The sequence below is a fragment of the Rhyacophila brunnea genome, unplaced genomic scaffold (assembly GCF_057557595.1).
Source record: "Rhyacophila brunnea isolate RB1 unplaced genomic scaffold, BYU_Rbru_1.0 scaffold_6, whole genome shotgun sequence".
Taxonomy (NCBI): Eukaryota; Metazoa; Arthropoda; class Insecta; order Trichoptera; family Rhyacophilidae; genus Rhyacophila; species Rhyacophila brunnea.
The window spans coordinates 30017470-30045450 of NW_028233276.1; the positions used below are offsets into that span (position 1 = coordinate 30017470).

Below are 27981 nucleotides of genomic sequence, written 5' to 3' on the forward strand. Positions count from 1 at the left end.
ATTGCTGTTTCTGATAGTAAAGACATAATGAATGGATTAGCGAGATTTAAAATAGTAAAGCAAATAATCATGGCGTACGTATGGCCTTTCCGCATCATAAATCTAATTAGTCAGCCAAATATGAAACTGCCGTAAAACGTATGATATCATGGTAGAATTACTTTGTTAAAAGTGCGAAGCATTGTTTTTTTCTAATCTTTCTCATTTTTAATAATTCATGTGAAAAAATAAAATGAATCGGCAACCTACACATGTGTATAAATCAAACTTCATTCAAACTCAGTTTTATTCTAATGTAGTTATTTTTTCCGTTTTATTTTCGCTTTTATTTTATTTTCCATAAAAATTGATAAAAAAAATCAATCCCGGAATCCCGGGATTATGTTTATCAATCCCAGGATTCATAGGTATTGAAAATAGCTCGGGATCCCGGGATTGGAATCCCTAATCACAATGGTAACAGTAGGTATATATATAAGATTACTCAGGCAAAACCGGAATTATTTCTAAACTAAGCATTTATAAGGCGTTTATGAAAAGAGCTGTCAAGAAAATGAGATTCCGATTCCAAGTTAACTAAATGCCTGCGAGTAAAGCACTTTTATGCTTAACATAACAATGAATATTGCGATATTTGCAATGCTAACGTTAAGTTCAATTTTGTGCGTTATATTATCTAGAATCCAAGACTGCGAAAACATTAGAAATTATTGGCATTGGTAAATTATGTAGAATTTAAACAAATCATGTGCCTTGAATGAATTAATACATTATTCGCTATTACTATTTATGACGATATCCAACCTCGGAGCATAGACGTATTGTCGTATTCTCTAGACCCGATACCACATTTTGTGCCTCTTACCACGCCAATCCTGCGTAGATTTCTCCAGTAATGTCGTTGCATAGATAATTAGACAATTTGGTGTCATACTCTAGTAACATTAAGATGACGTGTCATAACGGTAATCGTCTCATTGTATTATAATGTCCAAACACTCGTGGAATTTACGCAATTAAAAAGTTTCATCGCATATTTTAAAAAATATATGTGTCGCTAGATTTCAAAACCAGCCAAGTCCATAAAAGATGAATTGGAGAAAAATAGCTTTTTGTTTTCTCAAATACAAGGGTGAAAGTTTATATTATTTCGAGTATAGAATATTTAAATTTAATAAATTCCACATTTTGATAATGCAGGAATGTTGGAAAGCAGTAGTTCTTCAGCAATTCACAAAAAAGTAAAAAATACCTAAAGGTGACTTGGCTGATTTTGAAATGTAGCATAAGTATAACAGAGACAGTATTACAGTGTAGTTAGTAACAGAAGTGAAGCAATCATAGCCAGATTTTGAGAAAAAAAATCACATAAATATAGTGTGGCCTCACCGGAATCGAACCCGATGCTCCAGGGTGAAAGGACAGCGCATTACGCACTGAACTACGAGTAAACTAGTAAGGATACTTTAAAAAGTATATCCCTAAATAATTTCCATAAAAATATAGTTGTTTTTATCTATATTTTAGAAAACACAATCTATGTTTTTAAAAAGCCTAGACTTATCATTCGTAAAGCACTACGCACTGACTTCTTATCCACGACTCCAATTTTGATTCCCGTTACGATATATTTAAGTATATTAATATCTAAAAACCTGGGTATTTCTATGATTATTTCATTGCTACTGCTACATTACCGTTTCATTACTACGACACTCCAACACTGGTCCGTTATAATAGTGATAATAAGATAGATAGAAAGTCCAACTATATTCTCCACAAATAATATTATGAAATATCATAATACAGTCATTCTAAAATCCCTGATTTGTTACTGGAAGTAAAATACGGGATCAGGAAACAAAGATTTTTTTTAATACTAGTTTTCTAATTTTGTTGTTTATTATAATATGTATCATATAAAAGTAGAATACTTTTTCCATATAATATAGTACCTACTTTTATAACAATGACATTTAAAAACATGTATATTCCCGTTATCTTAATTCATCAAATATTATGACTTTTTAATTAAAAGATTATGCTTTTATTACGACTTAGATTTTATGATAAGTATTATATTTTTTAAATACAAATTAATTACAACTTAATGTGGAAGCTTATCTGTGATCAAAAATAAGTGTAACGTGTGAGTTGGTACTTATAGTGGTAACAGAAATATGATTATACAAATGCATTATATAACAATATGTAAATATGACAATATTTTTTTATTACAATGAATTTTAACACTACACCGAGGCTTGAGAAAATCATATAGGTACCTAGATGTATTTTTATTTAACTGGAAATCGAACTCAGTACTCCCAGAAAATCCGGAGCCTTATACATTAGAGTACATATGCTGCCGATTAATGAAAATAAAATTGTTTATTATGTTTAATGGAGTACATAATATTTTATCTATACTATAAAACACTACATTATTAAGGAATTTAAAGTCTCCAAAACGGTGTTTTCCATTGTTAATTATTGGTAACGTTGGTAACGCAACATCAAAATTATTTGAAAGTATTATTCGACATATAAAATATAAGGTATATCGATTTCAATTCAGAATTCGCTGAAAATATAACCTATAATATTATGAAAGTATAAATGAATCAAATTTGTGTTTTAATTCACGAGATATAAATATTTAAAGTTTATAATACATAACTAGAGTAAATAACAAATGTACCAGCATATATATATTTTTATTTTTTTCGACCGATGTACGATGTCCGATCCTAATAGGATCATATGGACCTCAACCGAGTGGTTTATTAAAACATTTGGTTTTTACGAGAAATGAATGTCAGCCACTTGCTCAACCTATTAGGTCCATACTCTGACTCATACACAAATTGAAAAACAATATGTGTACTTGCCAGACCCAGAATTCGAACCTTGGACCCACAACGCTATCATTGTGGATGTTATATATATATATATATATCGACGATTAAAAGTGTTTTGATAGAATAAGTAATTATTTAACGTTATTTGCATACATTAAATCTTTCAATTTATTTTAGTACCAACTAATTTTCCCTGACTGCCATAAAATTAATGTTTGCTAAAGAATAGTAATAAGAAATAAATACCAGTATGTACCTGCTCTTTGTTTTTAGCAAATATTTAGTGGATTTGTACATTAGTTATTTAGATTTATTAGCATATAATAATATCCATTATAAATGAACTCTTTAAAAGTTTAAAGGTTAACGTTTTCTTTAGCCACGTGAAATTACTTTGCTTGTTATCATGTTATGTTTTAATCTTTGTAATCATTTAAAAAATTAATTTATTAATATAACATTTTTCCCAATTACTCATTCAGTCAAAAAATATTTTACAAACTTTTAAAGTAAACTTCGATAGGTAAAATAACGTACGATTGTTTTATTAAAATATACTTCAACCTAATTAAAGTCATGTTTATTACTTAACAATACGGAGAATACTAGATTTTTTGGTACTGTTCGGTTATACGGAATACAGCGGAAAACGCATTTTGAAAATAGCCGATAAACTGGATTATTTGTTAGTTTGGGTTAGTTTAGGTTAGGTTAGGTTGGGTTAGGTTAGGTTAGGTTTGGTTAGGTTAACCTAACAAATAATCCAGTTTATCGGCAATTTTCAAAATGCGTTTTCCGCTGTATTCCGTTTAACCGAACAGTACCGATTTTTTTTTTTAAATAATTTGATTTTTTTTGAAGAATTTCGATAAGGCTCAAATTTTGAAGCTGAAACAATGTGAAAAACTATTTAAGTTTTCAAATATTATAGGTAGGTATACTGATTCCTAAAATGTAATATTTCTATTACTACTTTACAGTCACGTTAATAAATTATTATTAATGAAAAATGAATATAATATTATTACCTGTTTTATTTATTAGCTATCTACTAATTAATTAAATTAATTAGTAACACAAAAAATTATGATGACTTAGAATGTAGATTAATGCAACTGTATAAATTCTGACATTATAGATATTCGGTGACTATTTCTTACACAAAAAAAAAGAATTAATACTCTTAATGGGCAGAAAAAAATAATACATGCCTATATAATACGTTTCACAGAATTCACCTTGAGAACATCCATTACTATAGGATTATAAAGACTTTTTTCCGAAGAAATGTGATTCTACATGTACGACAGGGGCACAAAAGAAGGTTAATATGAATATTGAAAAATTCAACGGGTTATTATGCAAGAAAAACTACAATCCTCACCATAATAATACATTAGTTTTCATCCCTCACTGACGTTATAATATGATGGGGCAAACACTGTCTACCTCTGTGGCAAAGGGTGGAAGTAGGCTGTTATGATCCGATATAAATAGTGCACATTATTTTTTTTAAGCTTTTATTGAACAAAGACTACAATTCACAGTTGCGTTGGTTAGTTTTTAATAATTACAAGATAAAAAGAACTTTTTATATACAACGTTTTTAAATTTTCTGTTGAATCATATAAACTTGACTTGACTAGCTTAAACGATCAAAAAAAAATTGTATTTGATAGAAACAATACTGAAATGTCATTTTGACACTCATATTGATTTCCATAGTAACGCACGTATATATTAATAATTTAGTTGTTAGGACCCTAGCAATACTAGTGGATTGGATTATGGATTTCTTCCGAAATAACTTTTCATACAAAACAGAATTAACTGAAAATGAATTTAATTCTATTTAAAAATGGCTAAAAGTATTTAAAAAAATGCATTGGCATCGTGTTCTGATATATTCTAAAAGTTTCAAATGTCTAGCTAGTCGGGGAGTTAGTTAAAAATCGATTGCAAGATTTGTACCGGACAAACAACCACCGGACAAATAAGAATACGACCTAATAAAAACGTCGTAACAATCAATTAAACCCCACCCCGCCTAAACCAAATCATAATGGTTTTGGTATATTTCGGGCGATCCAATAAAATTGTGCACACTTTTTCATTCATACTTATTTCTTTTCGTTGAATTAGAAATACATATTACACATGTTGGTTATTTTTTAAAGCCCTGCCTAAACCGAACTATAATAGATAAAACATATCATTCCATCAATAAAATGTCCAAAATGATGTATGATTTAATGGCATAATTTTAGATATTTTATAAGCATACGAGTATTTTTGTCTATTATCAATATGGTTTAATTTTCGCAGGGCTTATTTGAATTTTAAAAACTAACAAACACGATATGTAAATTGTATTCTTTGTTCAATGAAAATAAATACGTATTATTGACAAACTTAAGTGTGCACTATTTATGGCGGATCTTAACACAATGCTTACGGACCCTTTTAATTAATTTTGTAATTAACGTGTTAATTTGCGTTTGAAAAGTAATTAGCAAAAACACAATTTTGTGCGGCCCGTAAGCTTTGGGTTAACAGCCTACCTCTACCCTTCACCACTGGCTATACTAGCCACCTCATAGGTACATTATGTGTGTTAATTTATCATGAGTGAGATATAAGAAAATGTCCCACAGTGTTAGTAGTCAGTGAGTTATTTCATTAAAATGCCATGTAATAAACCTACCTAATAATATGAAAATGTACATATTCTGAAACTCGTTTAATTACAGAGTATTACTCCCACACGATCGTACCCAATAAATAAAGACATCAAATAATATTATTTTCTTAGATAGGACTGTGTAAGTTTTTTGACGGGGAATAATGATTTATAAAATGATCATTGATTTAAAGCGGCCTGTTTGTAGGGGGCGCTTCTCAATTATTATTGACTTTAAAAACTGGTTTTTGTATCATGTTTTATGTTCATGGCAGTGAATAGTACAAGGAACGGTGTTTTAAATGTGAGACCTTTTAGATTTACTGGTTATATCCACAGACTGAAGTAAGTAAGCAATGGTTTATCTATTTTTTTTCTCTTGCTGCGCAGAATAAAATATTTCTGCGCGGGAAATTTTTAACCATTTTTTTAACGCTGTAAGGCATCTTATTTTACTAGCTAGACTTAAAAAATAGATACCTACTGTGTCAGTAGTTTATTAAAAAATATGCTTGGAGAATTTTGTGGGGTGCACGTAAATATTTCATGAGATCACCATCTGTAATCAACAACATATTTAAGTGATTCAAATTTATTTATTTTCATAAGTAAATAATTAATGAACATAATAAATTGAACAAGTGGCTAAGATCAATTTCTCTTAAAAACAAAATTCTGTTAATAAAAACCTCGGTATAGGTCTGTTTTCCGGATGCCAGGGATTTCGGCAAAATTCATGAATTCAAGAATGATAACCTAACCTAACCTAACAAATAATCCGGTATATCGGCAAATTTCCAAATTTGTTTGCCGTTGACTTCCACTAAACAGTCAAGAACCCAAACCTCCACTCTGTGGAGACCTATATGATCTTATTAGGATCGTATATGGTCAAAAGAAAGAATGAAAAAAACTAAACTAAGCATTAGGAATTATATTTGAAAGATATTTACAGTATGACATAAAAAATATTAAGAAAATAAGTATAATATAAACATTAAAAAACGGTGCAATAAACAACATAATATAAAATTATAAAACTAAATAAATAATTTATAAAATAACGTTCACCTTAAACTCACTGTCACGCGTACAATACACCAATATCCGAAGGAATTTGTTCACCATGATGTTCATCATTGGTTAGAATACAACTTTTGGATTTTCAATTGGCATTGCGTTGGTAAGTTAATTCTGTACCTTGGGATAACCATAAATAATTGAATGTATGACAAATCAACTTCTTCCAAAAACCTTCTTCAATTTGTTCCTTTTAATGATTAATATTTAGCTTCCTCTTAGATACATATTATATGAAACCATTTATTTTTCTTAAATCAAAAACAAATGCATTTCTAAAATAAAAATAGGTGCTTTACCAGCGTTCGACTTTGACGCTTTTTTCCCAATATAATTTAGGGAACATGTTTATAATAAATTAATAGTTTTCATTCATACCTTTTTTAAATTACCACTTGATTGTGAAAAAATATAGTGATCCAATCGCATTTTCAAATGTAGTTTAACCCATTTTTATGTGTGTAAATTAGTCCGTAGCATAGATGGATTAAAAATGAGGCAAATTTTAGTATGCTATATAAACTGACTGGAAGACTAATAGACTTTATTATCTGTTGCAAAAATTACAATAGTAGAAGTGTATCAAATCTCTAGCTGTAGGAATTCTCGGAATTGGTTGAAATTCTTCGGCAAACTAGGTATTTAGTAATATTTTTGTTTAGAAATACTACATCTGTTTATTTAACATAATCTGAAGTGAGCAATGTTCTTTGTACAAACGTATCACACAAAATATGATTGTCTATGTGTTTCAGTAGAGGTTTTTTGAATTGTCTGAATTGGTGAAAAGTGAAAATTAGCTGACACGACGCGACAAATGGTTAATACAATGGCAATGCGTCAAATATTGCATTTGCACGCAACATTTCACGACATTTATCTTCTTCCGGAAATGTGAGTTATCAAATTGAAAATAATATCTTTTCTAACTCGTATAAACAAGTATTATATTTTCGATTTTACGTAATTGATCCGATATATATTTTTTCAACCTTACCACCAAGATGACTGAACTTATAAATATATTACAAAAAATATTTATTTATATAACTGTTTATTATTTTTTTATGTGTTTTCAAATTCAGTCAAAACTGCCTATCATCTTTGTAATGTATTTAAAATAATGTGATAACATGACCAACCTGATACAAATACTGAAAATACTGAATTCGGTCATAAAACACTTGTACCTACTCGTTAATAACACGCCAGGCAAGCGAACGACGTGTGCTCGAATTCCACTCGGTAGAAGATTATTTTTTAAATTTTATAATATAGTATCTGAGAATTTTTTAAGTCGACACTGATTCAATGTAAAAAAATACCCATTATACTATATCTATACCACAGTGGCTAAGGGTGGAAGTAGGCTGTTAAGATCCGATATAAATAGTGCATATTAACATTTGTCAATCAAACGTATTTGTTTTCATTGAACTTAGACAACTATGTGTAGATAGTGTTATGTGTGGTTTAATGGCATAATTTTGGATATTTTATAGATAAACGAATATTTTATGACTATTATCTACTATGGCTTAGATTAGGCAGGGCTTAATTAAATTTTAATAACTAACCAGCACTATCTGCATTCTGCAAAGTGTATTCATTGTTCAATAAAAATAAATAAGTATGACTGACAAAATTTAGTATGCACTATTTATGTCGAATCTTGAAAACCTACTTCACCCGTCGTCACTGCTATATTATGACACACTTCTCATATTTTAAATAAATGTATTATCAAACTCTTTCATTGATTCAAAGAGAAATGGTTATTCTTAGTTCAACAGCCCCGATAGAGTTGTTTGTAAAGCGCTGGTTTTTCATCCGTGGGCTCCGGGTTCAAACTTGGTTTGGTCACAATACGTATAGTTATGTGATTTTCTTAAAGCCTGGGAGTTTTTGATTATTTCACTTCCATTACATTATCGGACATTGATCTCCATGTCCTTGTTGTAGCGCTAAAATAAAATATAATATAGCATCTTTCTATTTTCAAACGTTTTTTACCCTTTTAGTTCAAACTAGTATTTTTATCAATCTAATTGATTCACGTATAATAATCATACAAGTTTAACATGCTAAAAATGAAGTTAAACTTTAGACGATTAAGATTAACTGAAATCAATTGTAAAAATCATTGGCGATAAATTGTATTATTAAGCATTTATTTTAAATAATATACCTATTATATCTCTAAAGCATATCATAGCTCATGTTGTGCGGTCAAAGCCACACATTATTTACGCAGTTTTTATGATAATATATTGTCTTGTCGTAAATATAACAAAAAATAGATAAAAAGAAACAAAACAAAAAAAATAATAAAAGACTTTATGCACAATACGTAACACAAATAAAGTTTTAATATCGTAGTAAAAGCCGTTTCCAAATATAATATTGAAACCATTACTACAACGCCTAACATTATATTGTATAATATCTAATAAATTCTTGAATTTATGATACAATATTTAGGCAGTTTATTTCATATCAATATCGTTCATCATCATCAGCACAATTAGCATCTTAGCTACCTCTAGAAATCATCTTCATTACTTTCTGACCACGATCAATACAATCTTAGACCCAAACATAATACATCTCCTTTCACACCTAATTTATCTTTTTTTCAAATGATTATAATGGTTTCAGAGAGGCCTAAAGCTTAATTCCGTGGCTGGCAAAAATACATACTTATTCTTTTTTCCTACAAAAATTTAATGGTTTAAAAAATAACCAACTATCATTCCTCGTAAAAAAACCAATAAATATAACAATTTGAACTATTTATATATTACTGTTTTAAGACATCAAGTAAAAAATTATTAACATTCCCGTTACGGTGGGGGGACATGCTCAGCGTAGGTCAAAATGGAGCTTTCATTACATTTTCAAAGCATGATACTGGACATTCCTTAAACGTTGTAGATAATCTATTTATATAATTTTGAAGCCTTATTATCCTTTAAGTATATTTATTTTAAACATTTGATGACTGCATAAAGTATTTTTATTACATAAAATAGTATTCTTTTAAACCTCTCGCTCTTATGTTTTAGAATATAGACATATTTCAGTACACGCATGTGCAGTGGTGTTAAGATTTTTAACATTTATTAATTTTTAAACGCATTTATATTATGTTTGAACATGTACCTAACCGTTTTTTTTTAAACGGTACATGTTCAAATACGCACGTTAACATCATTTTTCTCACTACTTCAATTATAGTTTGTCAATTTATGGCTACGCCCGTATGTTGTAGCTTAACCACTGGGGAATGCCAAAAGAAATGGCGTATTTCAAAAAATCACTACCTTATCCTTAGGTCAATAATTATTATAAAGCAATCATTATTCGTATGATTTTTATCACACTTGAATGGTCAAAGACATCGCTTAAAATTAGTATCTTTATAATTATCTTCATATGTGTTAATCTTCCCCATTTTTAGAATAATAAAATGCCTAATTCTTGTCAAATTTGGGATCACAGAGATTATCAATATAATTTTTTATCGTATAAATGCGTTTAAAAATTAATAAATGTAAAAAATCTTAACACCACTGCACATGCATGTACTGAAATATGACTATATTCTAAAACATTAGAGCGAGAGGTTTAAAAGAATACTATTTTATGTAATAAAAATACTGTATGCAGTCATCAAATGTTTAAAATAAATATAAAGGATAATTAGGCTTCAAAATTATATAAATAGATTATCTACAACGTTCAAGGAATGTCCTGGATCATGATTTGTAAATGCAATAAAAGCTCCATTTTAACCTACGCTGAGCATGTCCGCCCTTAAATTACCCGCTCTATTAAATTGCAAATATTTCAGTTAATATTCACTTCATCATCTTGATATTTCAGTTATTCTTAGTTTCATTAATATTGCATCTAATTCGAATAATATTATTTTCAAAATCGATTGCATTATCCAGTAAATACGTATAATTGATATATATCCGTCAAATTACATTTACCTGTTATAAATTATAAATGCACATTGCATACAGAGCGTCGCATTCGATTACAAATAAAAGAGATACCTAGATGCAAGAGTATATGCGACAAAGAGCGACATAGGTACTCAATAATTATGAGAAAGAGATAATATGAAAATAAGGCATCATATCGAAATATTATTATGACTTGTTGGCTGTAAGGATATATAGAAATACTAGATAATTAATTATAATTAAGTCTTTCAGTGGTAAAGATGCGCTAGGCGTGTAACCATTAGTTGGCCATTAGATATGATTAGCGTGATATTTAAATGTAGTAATTGTCAGCAGTGAATGTAATGTGTGATGTATGATGCTTTTTCATCATTTTATACATATAAAAATAGAAAAAATAACGATTAAACTTTATAGGGTATTTTTCTTTTATCTACTATAATACTATCAATTTTGTACGGTAACCCAAAGTGACATCACTGGAATGGGCGAAATTTATGAGGATCGTAAAGGGAAGGTTACACAATATCTAAACAAACTAAAAACGTTACTATTAAAGATGTGCTAAGGGTATATTATATAATTAATATTTTAATCTTAATATATATTAAATATTTAAACATGTGATTTATCTACTAATTGAAAATTAATTAATGTGAATATTTAAAAGTGTTACTTATTCTGAATGTTTACAGTGTTATAAGTTTAACATACAAGAAGATAGATAATCACGTCGGTTTTTTGTAGGTTTTTTACGTTAAAAATAATTAACAAGAGACGCCTTTTTACTTGACCCTGTATATCTTCTTGTACTCCGAAAGGTCAACAATAATTATTATTTAACTGTTAATAATTTTTATGACTTTTCGAATGTCTAGTTGTGTGTTGAAAGTTGTAAAAAAAAGATATAATTCCGATTAAGAACGTCAAATAACATCGGCGTATAAAGAAATGAAATCGTAACTTAAAAATATACTAAAAAATAAATAAAAATAATTTTCAGTTACAAAGGTCAGAGTTACAGAGGTAGACATCCATAGAGTAGAGGTTTCTATTAACAATTTTTTGTTTTTACGATAAATGGGTGTTGGTCACGTCTTGCTCAACCTATAAGGTCATTACTCTGACTCCAAACACAGTTTGAAAAACAATTTCTTTATGCATTTTCCAGACTCCAGACTCTAACCTGGAACTCACGACATTATAAGCCGGAGCTTAACCCGCTCGGCCATTGTGGGCGTCGATTTTCAAATTACGTAGTTATAATTAATAATCGAGGTCAGGACTCGAGAAGAGTTTACTATTTTTTTTCTTACGAGAAATGTATGTTCGTAACTTGTTCAATGTAATAAGTCCACGCTCTGGGTCGAAACACACATTTAAAAACGATATAAGAGCTTGACCGATCTGTAGTTCGAACCGGAGACCCATGACTTTATAAGCGGATACGGTACTACTTGGTCTTTATTAGATAGGTACTTAGTATTACCATTCGATATTACTTAGTAGGTAGTAAATTGTTAATCGTATTAGAAACATCTTAAACGTGAAGTTCGATAGCTTTGACAGAAAATATGATGTAGTCGGAGGGGCGCTAAGTGAAAGAAAGCGATGCCAAAGGTTTCATGTAAGAGTATGAAAAATAGTATCGATAACATATTTAAATTCGCCCTGTGTAATTCATGCGCCATAGACAAAATCCCATCCGCGCAAGTACAAGGTTAAACTGTTCCACTAATCGAATTCCAATAATTGTCCGTACCTATTTTTTTTTAAATATTTTCATTTAACTCGGAAGAAGACATCCGCGATAATTGAATCATGCACTCGTAGAAGGGTGTATATGATTTTTTAAGCTTACTAGTAATTCTCAAATAACTTATCCCTATTATATTAAAATGTATCAAACTAGTGTAATATACATATGTGTATTTAGGTATGTATGTGGGTTTATTTGTGGATTTGTAATATAAAAATATTTGATTAACTAATTTAACTAACTTTTTTAAAGACTGATATTATTGATATATCTCATTAGTTAACTCCGTTGCCATTGTTTCTCAATATTGACGATTGCACACCTATTAAATGTAGTTATAGAATGTACTTAGTGTAATTGATTATTATCTAATCTGTCATTAGAGTTTTAACAATGTATACACCTATTGATTGTATTGTTAGTGATAGGGGTTTTTTACAAACACTTCAACTATCATAATTTATTTATTATATTTTGTATTGTAATCCTTGACTTAATATGTAGGTGATAGTACAACTATTTTATTGTATAAATTTATTATATAAGTTAGAATTAACTGTATTCGATGTCAGTGTGTATTTACCTTTTGGGGAGTGCACATAGTGCCTGAAGATACTGAAAGGTGAAACCCAGGTCGCAAAAAACGACTCAAATGGAATAGTACAAAACTTAAATCCATTAGAATAATTTATTAGAAAATGGATAAATTTGCCATATTGAAGATGGTTTACATGGTTGATTTAATTAACAACAAAGTATGTACTGGTCTAGTATATTTATGATTTACTCGCTTTTACCTTTGGGGATGTGATTGAAAAGCGTTAGAGGCCACAGGCGTTGCTCGCCGTGAGATAGCGCAGCCTCTCTAACGACGGCGGGCATTAGCGTCTCGCGGGTATCACACTTAAAACAACATTTATACGAGTAATGAGTGATTGTTATTGACAAATTATACAGATTATATGAGCGGGCGGCCTGACTGGTCTGCTTTGGCCAATTATCTTTTGATAACCTTATTAATTTCGCCCGATGCTTGACGCAATGGCGAGCTGGTAGGTGCACACTTATTACAATTATTATTACGTGAAATGCATTATTAAAAGTCAATACGACTGTAACAACACAAATATCAAATTTATGGCCTGTTACTATTATTAAAGTATTATTATGAAACGATATTACATATCTAAGCATTTACACAAGACCCACTATGATCAGGCAGTGACATCAAACCGTAAACTTCGATAGTAGTGCTAGTTATTGCCCATACTTCGAATGCACTGTCTATAGAAAATGGTGATTATTGCATATTGAAATCTTCATTTATTTGTTAAGCATATATAACAGTTATGATACAATAATTAATAACTAGCACTATCACCGTAATTCGCAATTCTGGTGACAGTTATGACACATAATATGTATTATTAGTTTATGTTGTTGCGTACAGGAATGTATTTATTTGAGTTTTTGATATTAATAAAAGCGATTCTGTTGTGGTTTGGGTAATATTTTATTTGTATATATGAGTATTTTAAAGATTTTGTTTTAATTTAATATTTTTTATGTTTAGTTCGAACTGTTGCGAGGCCCCTTTTTAAAAGTTCTGACGAATCGATTGCATCGTTTGCTTCAAATAAAATCGTCTTTAATATATAAAATATCTGTTCTAGAGGAAAGTTTCAATACATTTTTTTCATTAGTAGGTACTTACCTCATAATTATTATTGTGTACTATTATAAAAACATATTATTTCAAAATAAATTAATTGCTATTAATTTAATAAAATACACATCATATCTTTAAAAATGCCTGCGTCTATAGGGGTGCATTGACTAATCTTGGTGCACTCGCTATTAGTGTATGAAAAACATGTCACGAGGAACAGGGACAGTTTAGATCCCATGTCGCCCAAGGCTACTACCACAGAGTTGATTAGCAAGTTTATAAGTGCATTTTTTTTACTATACTAGAATATATAAAAGTTAAACGGATCAGTGACATCCATAAGATAAACCAATTAACTTTAATCACAAAAAATGTACATCCAAATTACATTTTCGTAACCTCCTGATGAGTGGTTAGCAGGGGCGGTTGGTAGTTGGTACTCCGAGTGCCGGAGCAATATAGTCCCATGTTAACCAAGGAGTTAAAATTATTATAAAAAAAGTGAAATCATTTGCAAAGAAAGTTTTTTTTTATGACTGCCTTATCTCGAATAGGATTCAAAAGTGAAACAATAACAAAAGTAAATACATAGTATCCAATTATATTTTACAATTAGACTTTGAAACCTTTTTAAAAATATGTAAAAATAATGTGGAAACAATTTTCTACGTGATAAGTTAGTTGCGGAGTCGGGGAAGAGACAGAAATCAATAATTAAATCAATATAATAATTAAGCCTTAATCCGCTCCTGGCGGTTGGGACGCTGAATGAGACCAAGGTGTGAAGTCCTACTAGTATGCTATAATAATATAGTGAATGTCATTAAAATTAAGTTCAATATTATGATATAATATAAAGTTATATGGTCCCTGACTAGAAGTCTACAACAATGGGTTAACGAGCTTTACCAGACTGATCAAACAAGTACATTTTATTATTTATGTTGTAGCCAGGTACTTACGTATTTTAATTTTGATATTGTGTAAATATGGCTTCTTTCTAGTGTTGATAGTATTATAATAAACAACCATACGTTACCAATAAACAAATGTTGACTCTACATTAACGCTACGCAGCGGGAAACGATGAGATAAAAAAATGAACAAAATGAAACAATAAATTCCCGATCTCCGTATTCATATCGCAGTGGAGAGGATAATATTATTTACGACTGCCAACACTGGACCCTTGTCCAGAACAAATTATTATGGCCGTACACATGTTACTGGCTTACCGCGCGCGGTAACAAAAAACCGCGGGAAATCGAATACGCTCTTTGAACAAACATTTAAATTAAAATGTGGCTGTTTAAATTCAAATTTCGAATGATTCAAATATCAAATAATATGCCGGGTGTTCATACACTTACATGAAAATAAATAGTTTAAAAATAAATTGGGGCAATATTAGATATACATATGGGTACGACATTATAAAACAATACTATTACTAAACATACCATATACGATGATTTTCTATTAAATTGTAATAAAATGTGCGGTAAAAATTATTATATAAAGAATGACAATTTGGTTATTCCTTTTTGTTAACATTTTTTTGTTACAAATTGTTGTCAGTATTTTTAATTAAAGCACATGAAAAACATTGTTGTAATTTATTTATTTTAATGAAAAAAATATTCAATAGCTTTATCTATTTAATATATGTATATATGTATCTATTTAATAGTTATTTAATTCTTCATACATATCGCACTTATTTTACAGTGCGTAACAGATTTTGAACTAAAAACCAGTCGAATGTAGAAAGGTTAAAATTAATAAGGTGATATTTTCTTACATTATCATGTCTTTCCACCAACAAAAAAATTGGTAAGTATTGAAAATAAATAACTTAAAAAAATACAGGTAGGTAAATGTTGTCACATAATATTATGATACATACAACTGTCATATTTTTTATATTTACTTGTAAATAAATTAGTTCGTGTTATCTCGGCATGCACTGTGGTTATAATTACCAATAATTAGATAAATCTAAAATAATTATAGAAAAGTGGTAATATCTTATGATCACACAGTAATTCTTCAACTATTTTAGTTTTATTCAAAAAAACCAATTTACAGTTATATTGGTATTTTTTATTATTAATAATAATACATATGTGTATATATTATACATATTTCAAACATAAAATACAAGTATTTTTTATATATCATCTATCGTCATTTTAGAGTGTTTTAGTTTAAGCTCTATTAATAATTTTATACCAGCTGTAGAATATTTTACATCATTACTTTACTACATAAAGATATTTAAAAAATCTAGGTAATTTTTACTTTACAGTAGTGAAATATTTTTGACGGATTTTATAAAACACAATAAATTAAATTATATAATTAATAATAAAAGTATATAAAGGAGGCTCCAAAAATATATTTAATCCTGTCAATTAATAAAAAAACAGAAAGCTCTTTTAAAAGCAAAAAAGTTGACAGCAATGATTACAATCGTTCCAATTTTAAAATAATGAAGTACGAGTACAAGATAGTTTTGATAGATATTCCTAGCAAAACTATAATAACTGTAATCTAATTTTGTTGAGAAAAAAATTAAAATTTAAAATCAGTTGAAGCGGAATTCTTTTATTTATCAGGAAACGAATTTATGTTTTTGTATGATTTATTCACTTTCTTACGTGAAAGCATATAATTCATGGCACGCATTTACTCGAGATTAATTTTTGCTTTCATTTAAACAATTTAAAATTGATCATCTGATTGTGACACGCAATATTAAATAAATGGCTTCCGTGACAATATTGGATTTATCAAAAATTTCAAATTTTCACACTGGCGAAATTGAAACTTTTCATGTCGATCTAGATATCACAGAATCAAGATGATAAATTATTATAGAATATAACAGTTTCTATGAAAAGACCGAACCAACATGCTTACGCAATATCTTTGCAATATAAGTGATTTAATTATATTGTTAGTGTAGAAACTACACGTTCAGTACCACTGTATTTTTTATATATATTTTTAGATTTGTATTTTAATTAGATAGTTTAAGGTGCTTGATATAATATAACTGTTTCTTGATATATTATGTATAACAATCTCTTTCAATCGCCAAAAAAACCTAGGAGTTACTACTGACAAAGTTTTAATGAGCGCCTTTCAACTATTACATTAAATATACTAGAAGAAGGAGAGAATATTACAAATTATTTCCAAGAACGAAACACAAAAATAAAACTCATTAAGGGTATGCAGCATTGTTTTTAGTAAGATAGGTATCCCAAAGATATTATTCCAAATATAAAAAAATTACCGATCACAAACATAACGTGGCAAACTCTTCTGAACATTTTCAATAAATTTAATGTATAGCTTATTACTCTGAAACTATTTTATTTTTGTATTATAAAATTTTTGCGTAAATTATTTAGTTTTTAGATGAATTTATTAAAAGTATTTTTTTTATTACACAGGTATTGAATACTTATACAAAATATTTAAGAATGTTAGTTTTTTTATAATAGAAATGATATAATTTTGAAAAAAATTAGAAACATATTAAAGAAAATTCTATAAAAAGTAGGACCGAGTGGGATTCGAACTCACCCGGACAGTAAAAAGTCACGTGTTTGTAAGATTACTCAAAATTATATGTTTTTTGTTTATACTCGTAGTTTTGCTAAATAAATACCTTTTTTTGTCAATGCAATATTTTAATTATTTTGTTGCAAGATTTAATAAACATGAATACAACAGAAAATAGTTAAGATTTGTAATAAAGTACCTACCAATATAAATATATTTTCAACATAGTGTATTCAACTCACTAGAATATTATTTATGTTTTGTATCTTAGATTAATAAATATGGCGCCCTATCTGAAATAATTTAGCCAAGTAATCCTTATCACTGAGTTTAATTAAACGATTTTCTTATCAATGTCTGCCATCGGCCGCGACTGTTTTACATAAATGCATACTAAATTTGAATTTTACCCAAAAAATACATTAGCTTACAACGCCTGGGTGTGTTCAGCTGGACACTTCTTTTGTATGGAGAGAATTTTATTTTACCACTTACGAAGTTTTCGCTTAGTTTAATTTTTCCGTAGTTTTTGAATAAATTATATTTCAAATTAAAATACCATTGATCTTTTTAGACAAGTACTTAAATAATAATATATTTGAGTAACTAGATATTACTCATTTAATGACAAAATTATTTAAATAGTCTACTTAATCTAAAACGGAAAAAAAAATGATATTACATAAATACCTCCTTCAAGGAACAACTACCTATTCAAAGTATTTTTTATAGCTCAAATATCTGGTGAGAACCTCTATTATCTTTACTGTTAAATTTTCTTAACAGGGTATTTAAATGGAATAATTATTAACCATTCACTAAATCTTAATATTATATTCATTCTTTGTATCGAAAACAACATATAAATTCGAGTCCATGAATTTGGAAGCAGATATTATTATGTCACTATTCCACTATGTATAGTCTAATAGGAAAATAATCTGAGTTATAACGAGGATCATAATTCTAATACAATTTAGATATAATAAACAGTTAAATATTATATTTGTAAATGTGTGACTTTAGAACGGGTACCTACTTAAAAAGCAGAATCGGTTAAAAATATCCCTCTCAAGAAACGAAACTACTGTCGAACAAGATCTTCTTGTCAACGTGTAAAAACTGTGAACTAATAAGCCCCTCCCACTTTTAACCGCACTTTGACTGCAACGACTTCCGATTATCGACAAGTTTTCCACGTGTTAATACTGTGAACTTACAAAAGCCCTTCCTATTTAGTTAATCGCACTACGCCTACAGCGACGTCTGGTTATCGCCTAGATCTTCTTGTCGGACAGTACTCCTGTTCGTTATAAAATTATGAGGACAAGTTTGTTCAAGCACCTTGCAGTTTGAGACGCAAAAAGCGCGAAATTTCGAATGTATAAAAAATAACCGGAAATGTCTAATTCGAATTACTATTATGGTAACAGTGTTTATTTTCTTACATAACTATGACACTGTAGTATCAAAATTATCGAAATGTTAAGTGTTATTAGCTTTTTAGCTTGACACTAAAGTACGCGTTCATACAAAAGTCATATGTAGTCTCACCTGAGCGAAAATTACATCGAACCTTTTGTAAGAAACTTCGTACGCAGCATAATTTCGGTGACGTTTACGGTCGTGATTAGCGATTTACTAATATCACATTAACGCTTCGTTTCGATCATATAAGAGCACCTCACAAAAGTCCAAACCGGTGTGATACGCACAATAAATAAATATTAACTGAAGGGGGAAGAAACAGAAAGAGAGAGACTGCGAAGCGAATGGCGTCCCACTGTGCCCGACTTCTTGGCACGTGATTAATCGTCCTCCCTTTTTTATGTTCGATAAATTACGCGTATAAAAATGCAAACCATAATGCTTTCATCGATACAATGCCAGGGAACATTTCGTATGATTCCGAGAAGTTAATACTTATCCAAAAATTAATGTACACGCAGCATTATTATAATAATTGTTATTGACTGGAGGTCAAGAACTTCCAATTTGCAAATTGTCGCTTGTTATATTTTTTTACACCAGTGCTTCTCAAACTTTTTATTGTACGACTCCTCTAAATTAATATAATATTTAATGCTTCCAAATTAAATAAACTATTTCTTTTATTCAACGACTATGAGACACAATATTTGAGCATATAAGATTCCAGATGTTTTAGTCTTCAGAATATATCTATTTTAAAAAAGTGCTCAACTATTGACAGAAATTATTCGAAACGTAGATAAAAATAATTACGAGATAAAAAGAACTTTTTATTTACAATGTTTTTAAATTTTCTGTTGAATCATATAAACTTGACTTGACTAGCTTAAACGATCAAAAATTTGTACTTGATAGAAATAACACTGAAATGTCATTTTGACATGTCATATTGATTTCCATAGTAACGCACGTATATATTAATAATTTAGTTACTAAGACCCTAGACCCCTAGCAACCAATAATGGTGTCGAAATAACTTTTCATACAAAACAGAATTAACTGAAAATGAATTCAATTCTACTTAAAGATGGCTAAAAGTATTAAAAAATGCATTGGCATCGTGTTCTGATATATTCTAAAAGTTTAAAATCTAGCTAGTCGAGAAGTTAGTTAAAAATTGATTGCAAGATTTGTACCGGACAAAGAACCACCGGACAAATAAGAATACGAGCTAAGAAAAACGTTTTAAAATAGATAGTTGTCGGTAAAGTACAGTTTAAAAAGTATATTAATTAAGACCAAACGGAATACATCGAACAAATTTATTTGAAAAGTATACGAAAATATTACTTTTTATGATGTTGATTATTTGAGGACAACATTTATCCCTTTTCTCATTTTCACGATCTAGAAACACTGCACTAATGTTTAATGAAATAAAGAATTTATAATTCCATAGAGTAGATCACGCCATTATCAGCCACGCGTCAACGTTAAACTAGCTTTTACTTTTCACATGAAGATTAAAAATAATAATACTTATTGATTTTTATCGATAATATCGATTGAATTCAAATATATGCGAATATGTCAGAAAATAATTGTTGGTAGCAATGATATAAGACGATTTAAAAAATATGACAATGCCTACTGATGAGAGATCAAAACTACACATATTAATTTGTGATAAAAGCTGACAGCATTATCGATACAGAAAATGTGTGTCATAATTATGTTGATCTATTTTTATATGATTTTTTATAACATAATAACAATAGTTTTGAGAAATACTAACCTGTAGGAACATATCTCCGTCGAGTAATGAGTGATCGTACGCGCTCATCTCCCTCGATCGAAAACTCGGTTCATGATGCATGCCATCCTCCTTATCTTTATGCATCACAACTGTAACAAAAGAAAAAAATATATATTAATAAACCAACTATTATGTAAATCGTGTATAACCTTTATCAAGTATAATAATAAAGAATCATTTAAATGATTCACCGAGTTTTGAAAGCACTGGTGAACTCATTAAACCGATGAATGACTTTATGATTATGCGGAAAACCTTAGTAGAAATGAATTTGGGATAGATTACAGTGATGATGAGAATTCCATGCACAGTGGCTAAACATTGACGATAACTATGTAGAATATTGTGAAAATGCATATATTATTTTACAATGTATAGCATCCACTTATAGGCGCATATTTATTTAACTGTTTTCATTACTAAGAATATTTTTTTTTCAAAACTAAGTAGTTTTACGAACCGTTATTACAATAAACGATTTCTATAATTGTATATTAAAATTGAAGAGACATTATTATAGAAAAATAATTAATGTATAATTAAAATATTCTTAATCCTCTTATCAAAACAATTTTAGTACATTAAACTAATCTAGTGTATCATGAAATATGGGGAACTTGTCAATAGACATTTTTGACAGATTAATCGAATATTACTTCTTCCTATTGTTAATCCTAGTTTATTATATTCCCATATACTCATAAAGGTAAATAGAGTAATAAATTTAAACGCAATGACCAAACTGTTTGGTTATCTCTTTACAATAGAAATGTATTAAATATAGTTAGGTAATACAAAGTAAACATCCAATGAGGGAAAGGCATATCAAATATTTGATGTTTTAGAAGAAACATATTTTTCTAAGAAAGTCCATCGTATTTACATATTAATTGCACTGATGAGCAGGTTTGAAGAACCAATTGTTAAAATTTGTCTTAATTAGTATGTCATCTTGTAGCATAGTGGATAATGCGCACGGGGCATCAACCCAAGAGATGCAGGTTCGATTCCTACCGGGTGTCAAAAAGATTTTTTCTGTTGGTTATAATATATTTTCTCAGAAGTGTTTTTCAAAATTATGTATGTTCAATAATTAGAATGGTACATTCTTAAATCTTGTGAATTATTCGTTGAATAAAAGAAATAGTTAATTAACTCATTTCTTAATTCTTTCATCATAAGAAACATCAATCTAAAAAATCTATTGAATTAAGAGGTTTTATAGTCATTTATGAAATGATAATGTATATTTTATAAATAAATATAGCTAATTATTTGAATTTACCTATTATATATCGTTATGAGTCCAGTGCTCGAAATAGAAAATCTTACGAACCGGAGCGCTGAATAATGATTCAAAAATATCAAATTAGGTATGTTAATTTTTTTTCGGATATCATAAGGGCGATATGCCTAACAATCCGGGTTTCATTTATACTTGAAGGGGCTCTGCGCTAATACACATTACCCCCCCTCCCCCCAATACAACATTAAAATGTAGTTTTTTTTAAATGGGTATCTACTTATTTTTGCAAAATCACTTATTTTTCGTCAATTTTCTTAGAATTGGGTAAACACATCTGAAGTCCGAACAGCCTATATTATATTATAGACCTTGTAGGACTAATCATTAATAAATAATATACATATCTTGTCAGCCCCGCAGGCGAATTTTTTCCCCACGAATCAGTTCTTACAACTTTAAAAACCACATACCTACCTGTAATATTATCTCAATAACATGAAACGGAACGCAATTTTTAAAGAAGCCACGAGCCGGAACGGTATCTTATAGAATTTCACGAGCAGGAACGGCGCTCCGGTGCATTCCGGTCTATTTTGAGCCCTGGTTATGACTCACATATATCTACTGAGGGCGTAATACACCTGTATTTATAATAAATAACTCCCCTTCCGTAATAATCTAGCCAATAAATAAAATTTTGAGTTACACAATATTGCACGTGTCAAAGATTTATTAAATAGGGGAATACTATGTTTCCTACATCAATTTTATTCGTTTATCTTAAATATTAATGCAATTATTTTGTAGACAATAAAAAATATTCAAATTTATAACTTTGCTTTTGAATACACGGTTTTAATACTATTTCATTATAATGCTTTTTTTAGTCACTGCGGTTAATAAATACCCAATGTCAAAAGAAGATCTTGTATAATCTTACGTGACTCAGTCTTATGATATAGATGACTCAAGAGAATCAAAGTCCAACAAGTCACTTTGTAGTGAAATAGTACTGAAAATGCAAAAATGGATAGGTACTTTACTTTATTTATAAAATACTCGACACACATACACGAACGCGCCGACACACGTTTACAAACATAATGTTCTAATTTATAAATAATGTACGTATTTGCCATTTTAATCAAACTTTAGTTTCTCTAATAGCATATATCATTCTATGTAGTTTATTTTCTTTTTTCAAAACAGTTAAGGGTGCTAAGAAAAATAACATTTATCGCAGAATAATTTATGCATAAATGCGTGAATAAAGAAAAATTGTATGGTGTTACTTGAGCGTTTACACTTACGGAAATAATTACTATAATATGGGAAATAAACAGGAAATAGCAATTAAGTTACGTGTTTGGTAGGTAGGTACAATTACAAAGAAAGAAAATGATAATGATTCTGTTTTGGGTATGATTTTTTCCACCAGCAGGCAGAAAATTTAATAATGCTTCATTAGCATAATAATTTCAACGTCCAAAAATACAATGTCTTGAATAAATCACAAAGTCGAATTACTATGTAACTTAAAAAGACTTCTTTCGGGGGATATTTTTAATGAGTGGCAATTTCATTTAATTATTTTATGTAAGTCTAAAAATATGTCATCACCGATACTAATAGCAATATGTGTCTTCAACGCCTCCATATAGTCCATACTACCATAATATAATACGCTATCTTAATTTTACATAATCCAACTACCTCAGTATCTCACCTGATTTTTATTATATATTTGTGTCTATTCGTACCGATCATACTAATAAAATATTGCTGCGCACTACATAGAATTTTCCGTGCATCATTTATTCATAAATCACTAACTCAGTAGGTAAGTCATTGTCTAACAGAATTTAATATGTAAGTAATACATACTGACAAATAAATCTGAACTTTAGAAATATGTAAATTTTGTCGCGTAAATTATCTTGCATCAGTTCGGTTTATACTTAACCGTACAGAAATATTTCATTAATAAAAAATGGGGATGTTGGTTGTACCTTTCCCGTGTACACTACCAAATTATATATCCACATACTATTCTGAAAACTCCGTTGGCAGACGATGTATCGAGTATTGTACAAGAAATTATTCTGCTCTCAATTCAAGACTAATTAAATATTAACAAAGATAATAACATATTTTAATAAACTCATTATTTTATAAACATGACATAATTTTCTAAAATTCATCATAAAATAATAAAATTGTGAAAGTGAATACGTTAATTATAACATTCATTTTTATTTCCATGAAATAAGTTGTTTTTTGTTAATCTTAATATAATAAGTAAAAAACTAACAATTTATATTATGTTTCATTAAAAGCTTACAATTTTCTCTCTGTAAACCAAAAACGAAGCTGTAATTATTGTATACTTTATAAAACAAACTAACAAATACTTATTAAAAATATTATTTAAATAGTTTTGGATGATCAACCAAAAGCGCTAATATCTAAAACTGTAAGAATACCTATCAATAAATTGCCAATTTAAAACGACCAAAAACCACAGATAAATTCGACCAAATATCAAACATATTAAAATTAATAGGAACATAGCGTAAAATAAAAATAGGGCTGGATGTTCATTTAAAAACTAATATCAAACTAATATCAATCAATGATTCATACAAAACAGCTGCTCTTAATAGTTGAGGGCTGTCGGTGAATAGAAAATTATACTCTTTATGATAATATGTTTTATATACTTACCTTTTTTATATCAAAAACAAATAGTAATATACCTACGTAATAGCATTTTTTAAACTATAATATAATTGAATATTTGTATGATTACTAAAGTTTTTTTTTTTATTAAATCAAATACAACCTTATAAAACTCAAAATCAAGTAGTATAGATAAATTCTTGTTGGAACGCGCAGTCGCTAAAGGACACCAAAATGCACCAAAATATTTACGTAGAGCAAAAAACGCCACGTACCTCATAAAACAGATCATCTCGAGACAAACCACAACATCTAGTGGTATTTAAGAGGTATCAAATACCTAAAGGACTATTTAGTTATAGTGTATCTATATCAAAATAATATTGAAAATTATTTATATAGTTCCCCAGTTTTCGATAGTAGGTATTTAGAAACTTCTGGTTATTCTATCGGATTTTTTAAAATATTGTTCTAATTCACTTTCAATTATTTTATTAAATAAGAAATGTCTGTATTATACATACAAATATCATTAATTATAATAAAATAAAAACATAAAAGTTATTTTGTTAGTATTGTGATGAAAATAAAATTGTTTCACCCGTTATACATTATTTATACACACAATCCATTCCACTGGCAACCCTTACAAGGGGGCATTCAATGGAAAGCGTATTTAGATTGTATTATTTTATAACATCGTAATGATGACAATGCAGTTGTGTCAAAGTTGCATTATCTACGTCAGTGGATTTCTATGCGCACGCGCCGTGAGCCAACACAAAGAAGTCAATTAAGCCATGTTAACCAAATAAAGAAGATACTACCTTTTGCCCTATTCAAAACCTCCTTATTATTATTCAATTAATGCGGTTAAATAATCTATTGTGCAAACAGCATTCTAATGTTTAGCGAAGGGGGATTTACTGTACGTTTGCTATTATTAGGCTTTACCATAGGAAAAAAATATATGCTTGTATTACAATTCATTCGTTAACAATCAATATCAGGTATTAAATTCATTATATGACTCCAATTGTCACAATATTTTGTAACCATTATTTTAGTGTTGTTAATAAGCAAACCAGTTTTATTTAATTACAGTTTTTAACCTTTTACGTGATAAATTAATGAATATTTATTTTTTTTAAATCATCAAACATGATTAATTGATTTTATTTTGTGAGAGTTTTGAATTAAGTTGTTCAACAGCAATGAGTGCATACATATTTTAAAAAATAAATGCAATATTTTAATCATAATTATCCTAATTCACAAATAGATTACCTGGTCAATTTACATTTCAATGTAGTTATTTATCTATCATTCAATAAATTTTGTCCCATTTTTTGTGGCGTAGTTCGTTGAATGCTTGTCTTTGTGAATCCGTGAATGTGGGTTTGATCCTGCACCTGGACAAAATGGCACGTGATTTTTCTATGTAAATTTGATTCTCTGTACGAAAAGAATAAATAGTATAACTTTCACCCTATGAAGGCCTATAATATGCTTTGCCTATTAATTTAGTTCTTAGGATGTAAATTATATACATATATATATCTTGGCTGATATACTTGGAGATAATTATACAATTATTTACAAAGGGGCTTCTAAAGGAGAGGTCCTCAGTTCACTCCCACATGCGATATACCTATGTATCCTGGGATCAAAGAGATTATACCGAAGTACATTGAAATCTCATATGAGATATTGAAATGTATACAAGCATCATACCTGTAGAATTTCCGTCGGAAAAACTTGGTCGACATGTTTCTTTTTTGAGTATTAAAATTATAAGATAGTCAAATATATCAGAACTTGAGGCACTCTTAATGACAGAACAGTTTTATAATTTTATTGCTGACAGATCAAGAAAATATACAGATATGGGGAAACTGTAGATTACTGCTTTGTATACATTTATATTCATCTCTTTTGATTGAATGTTTCACAAAAAGTATTGAAAAAGCTTATTTAAACTTCTAAACTAAACAACTACGTACATTTTAGTAAAGCTCTGATATCGAAACAGTTACTACCTGAACGCAAAAGCAATCAATCTAGCAAACTGTTATTTATTGTTATAGAGAACAGTACAAAATGATACTTCTAGTCATTATCGCTGGTAATAATTATATATTGCTATTGAACGATTTTTTACACATTATTTAATTAAGTTATATCATGTGTCATGACAATGGTAATAAATATTAATTCTAAAAGTTCTCGTTAAAATATATTTCATGTAATTTATTTTTTATACACAACATGCATAGCTAACAAATTTTTACTTATGTTTTTGGAGCATCATTTAAGCCTAAGGTTTTCTTATAATAAATTGTTTATTTTTTGGTTAAAATTACATTTGGATTAATAATTTATTACTGTAGCGTATTGAGGTAATGAAATTTTTATACTATTATTTAGTTTATATTATTATTTCTACACTTTGGTCTATTCATAAAAAAAACGTTATAATACTATTGTATTATTTTAAGGATTTTTTTTATTCATAATAATATATCAAACTCATTTACATGAATCGATACAAATCAACGTTTCAAAATGTTAACTTGCGTTATTGTTATTTTCTGTTTCGGGATAACATATTATATTACAATGTAATAAAACTAAAAAATATGTTTACTTTACGCCCGAAATAAGCATGCTTGAGATTAAAATATTCAGCGAAAAACCCTCACCGCTTATATAGGCAGGTCGTATCAGCAACCCATTTTTTATGTCGCAGTTATCAAAATGACCTCCTGCCCGACCTCACAGATTTATTAACGATTGCTAGCATAATTATTCCACCCCCACAATAAACCTTATCCAAAAAATAGGTTTTAAACAATTATTATTACCCTGCCGAAAAATATCGTCGCCCTGGTGTAATACTGAGATAACCGAAATATGTGATTTTATTATTTTATAGTTCTATTAATTTTACGTGATTTTATTTACCTACGGTAAAATGTATTAAATTCATGGTTTAATACTTAACTGATTTCGGTGATTTTAATCAAGACTGTTATAACCGTTCCATTGCTAGAATAAATTACCGTAATATGTTAGATATTTTTAATATATTGAACTTTCTTTACCTATGTCAGAACAGAAAAAAAATACTTTCATTTAAAAAATCTATGTTAGTCACACCTAAATAATAAGGATCTTTATCGTGTCCTTGTCTTGCACCAATAGTATCAGATC

At 28.9% G+C, this 27981-nt stretch overlaps 1 protein-coding gene across 1 annotated transcript in view; it reads right to left on the minus strand.

The window, feature by feature from the left end:
* The window catches only part of ss (aryl hydrocarbon receptor spineless), a 313191-nt gene that overhangs the window by 34984 nt on the left and 250226 nt on the right, over positions 1 to 27981 (minus strand). Inside the window, exon 4 of the mRNA XM_085957000.1 lies at positions 20823 to 20932. Within this exon, the coding sequence (XP_085813126.1) occupies positions 20823 to 20932 (110 nt within the window). The remainder of the gene's footprint in view (positions 1 to 20822; positions 20933 to 27981) is intronic.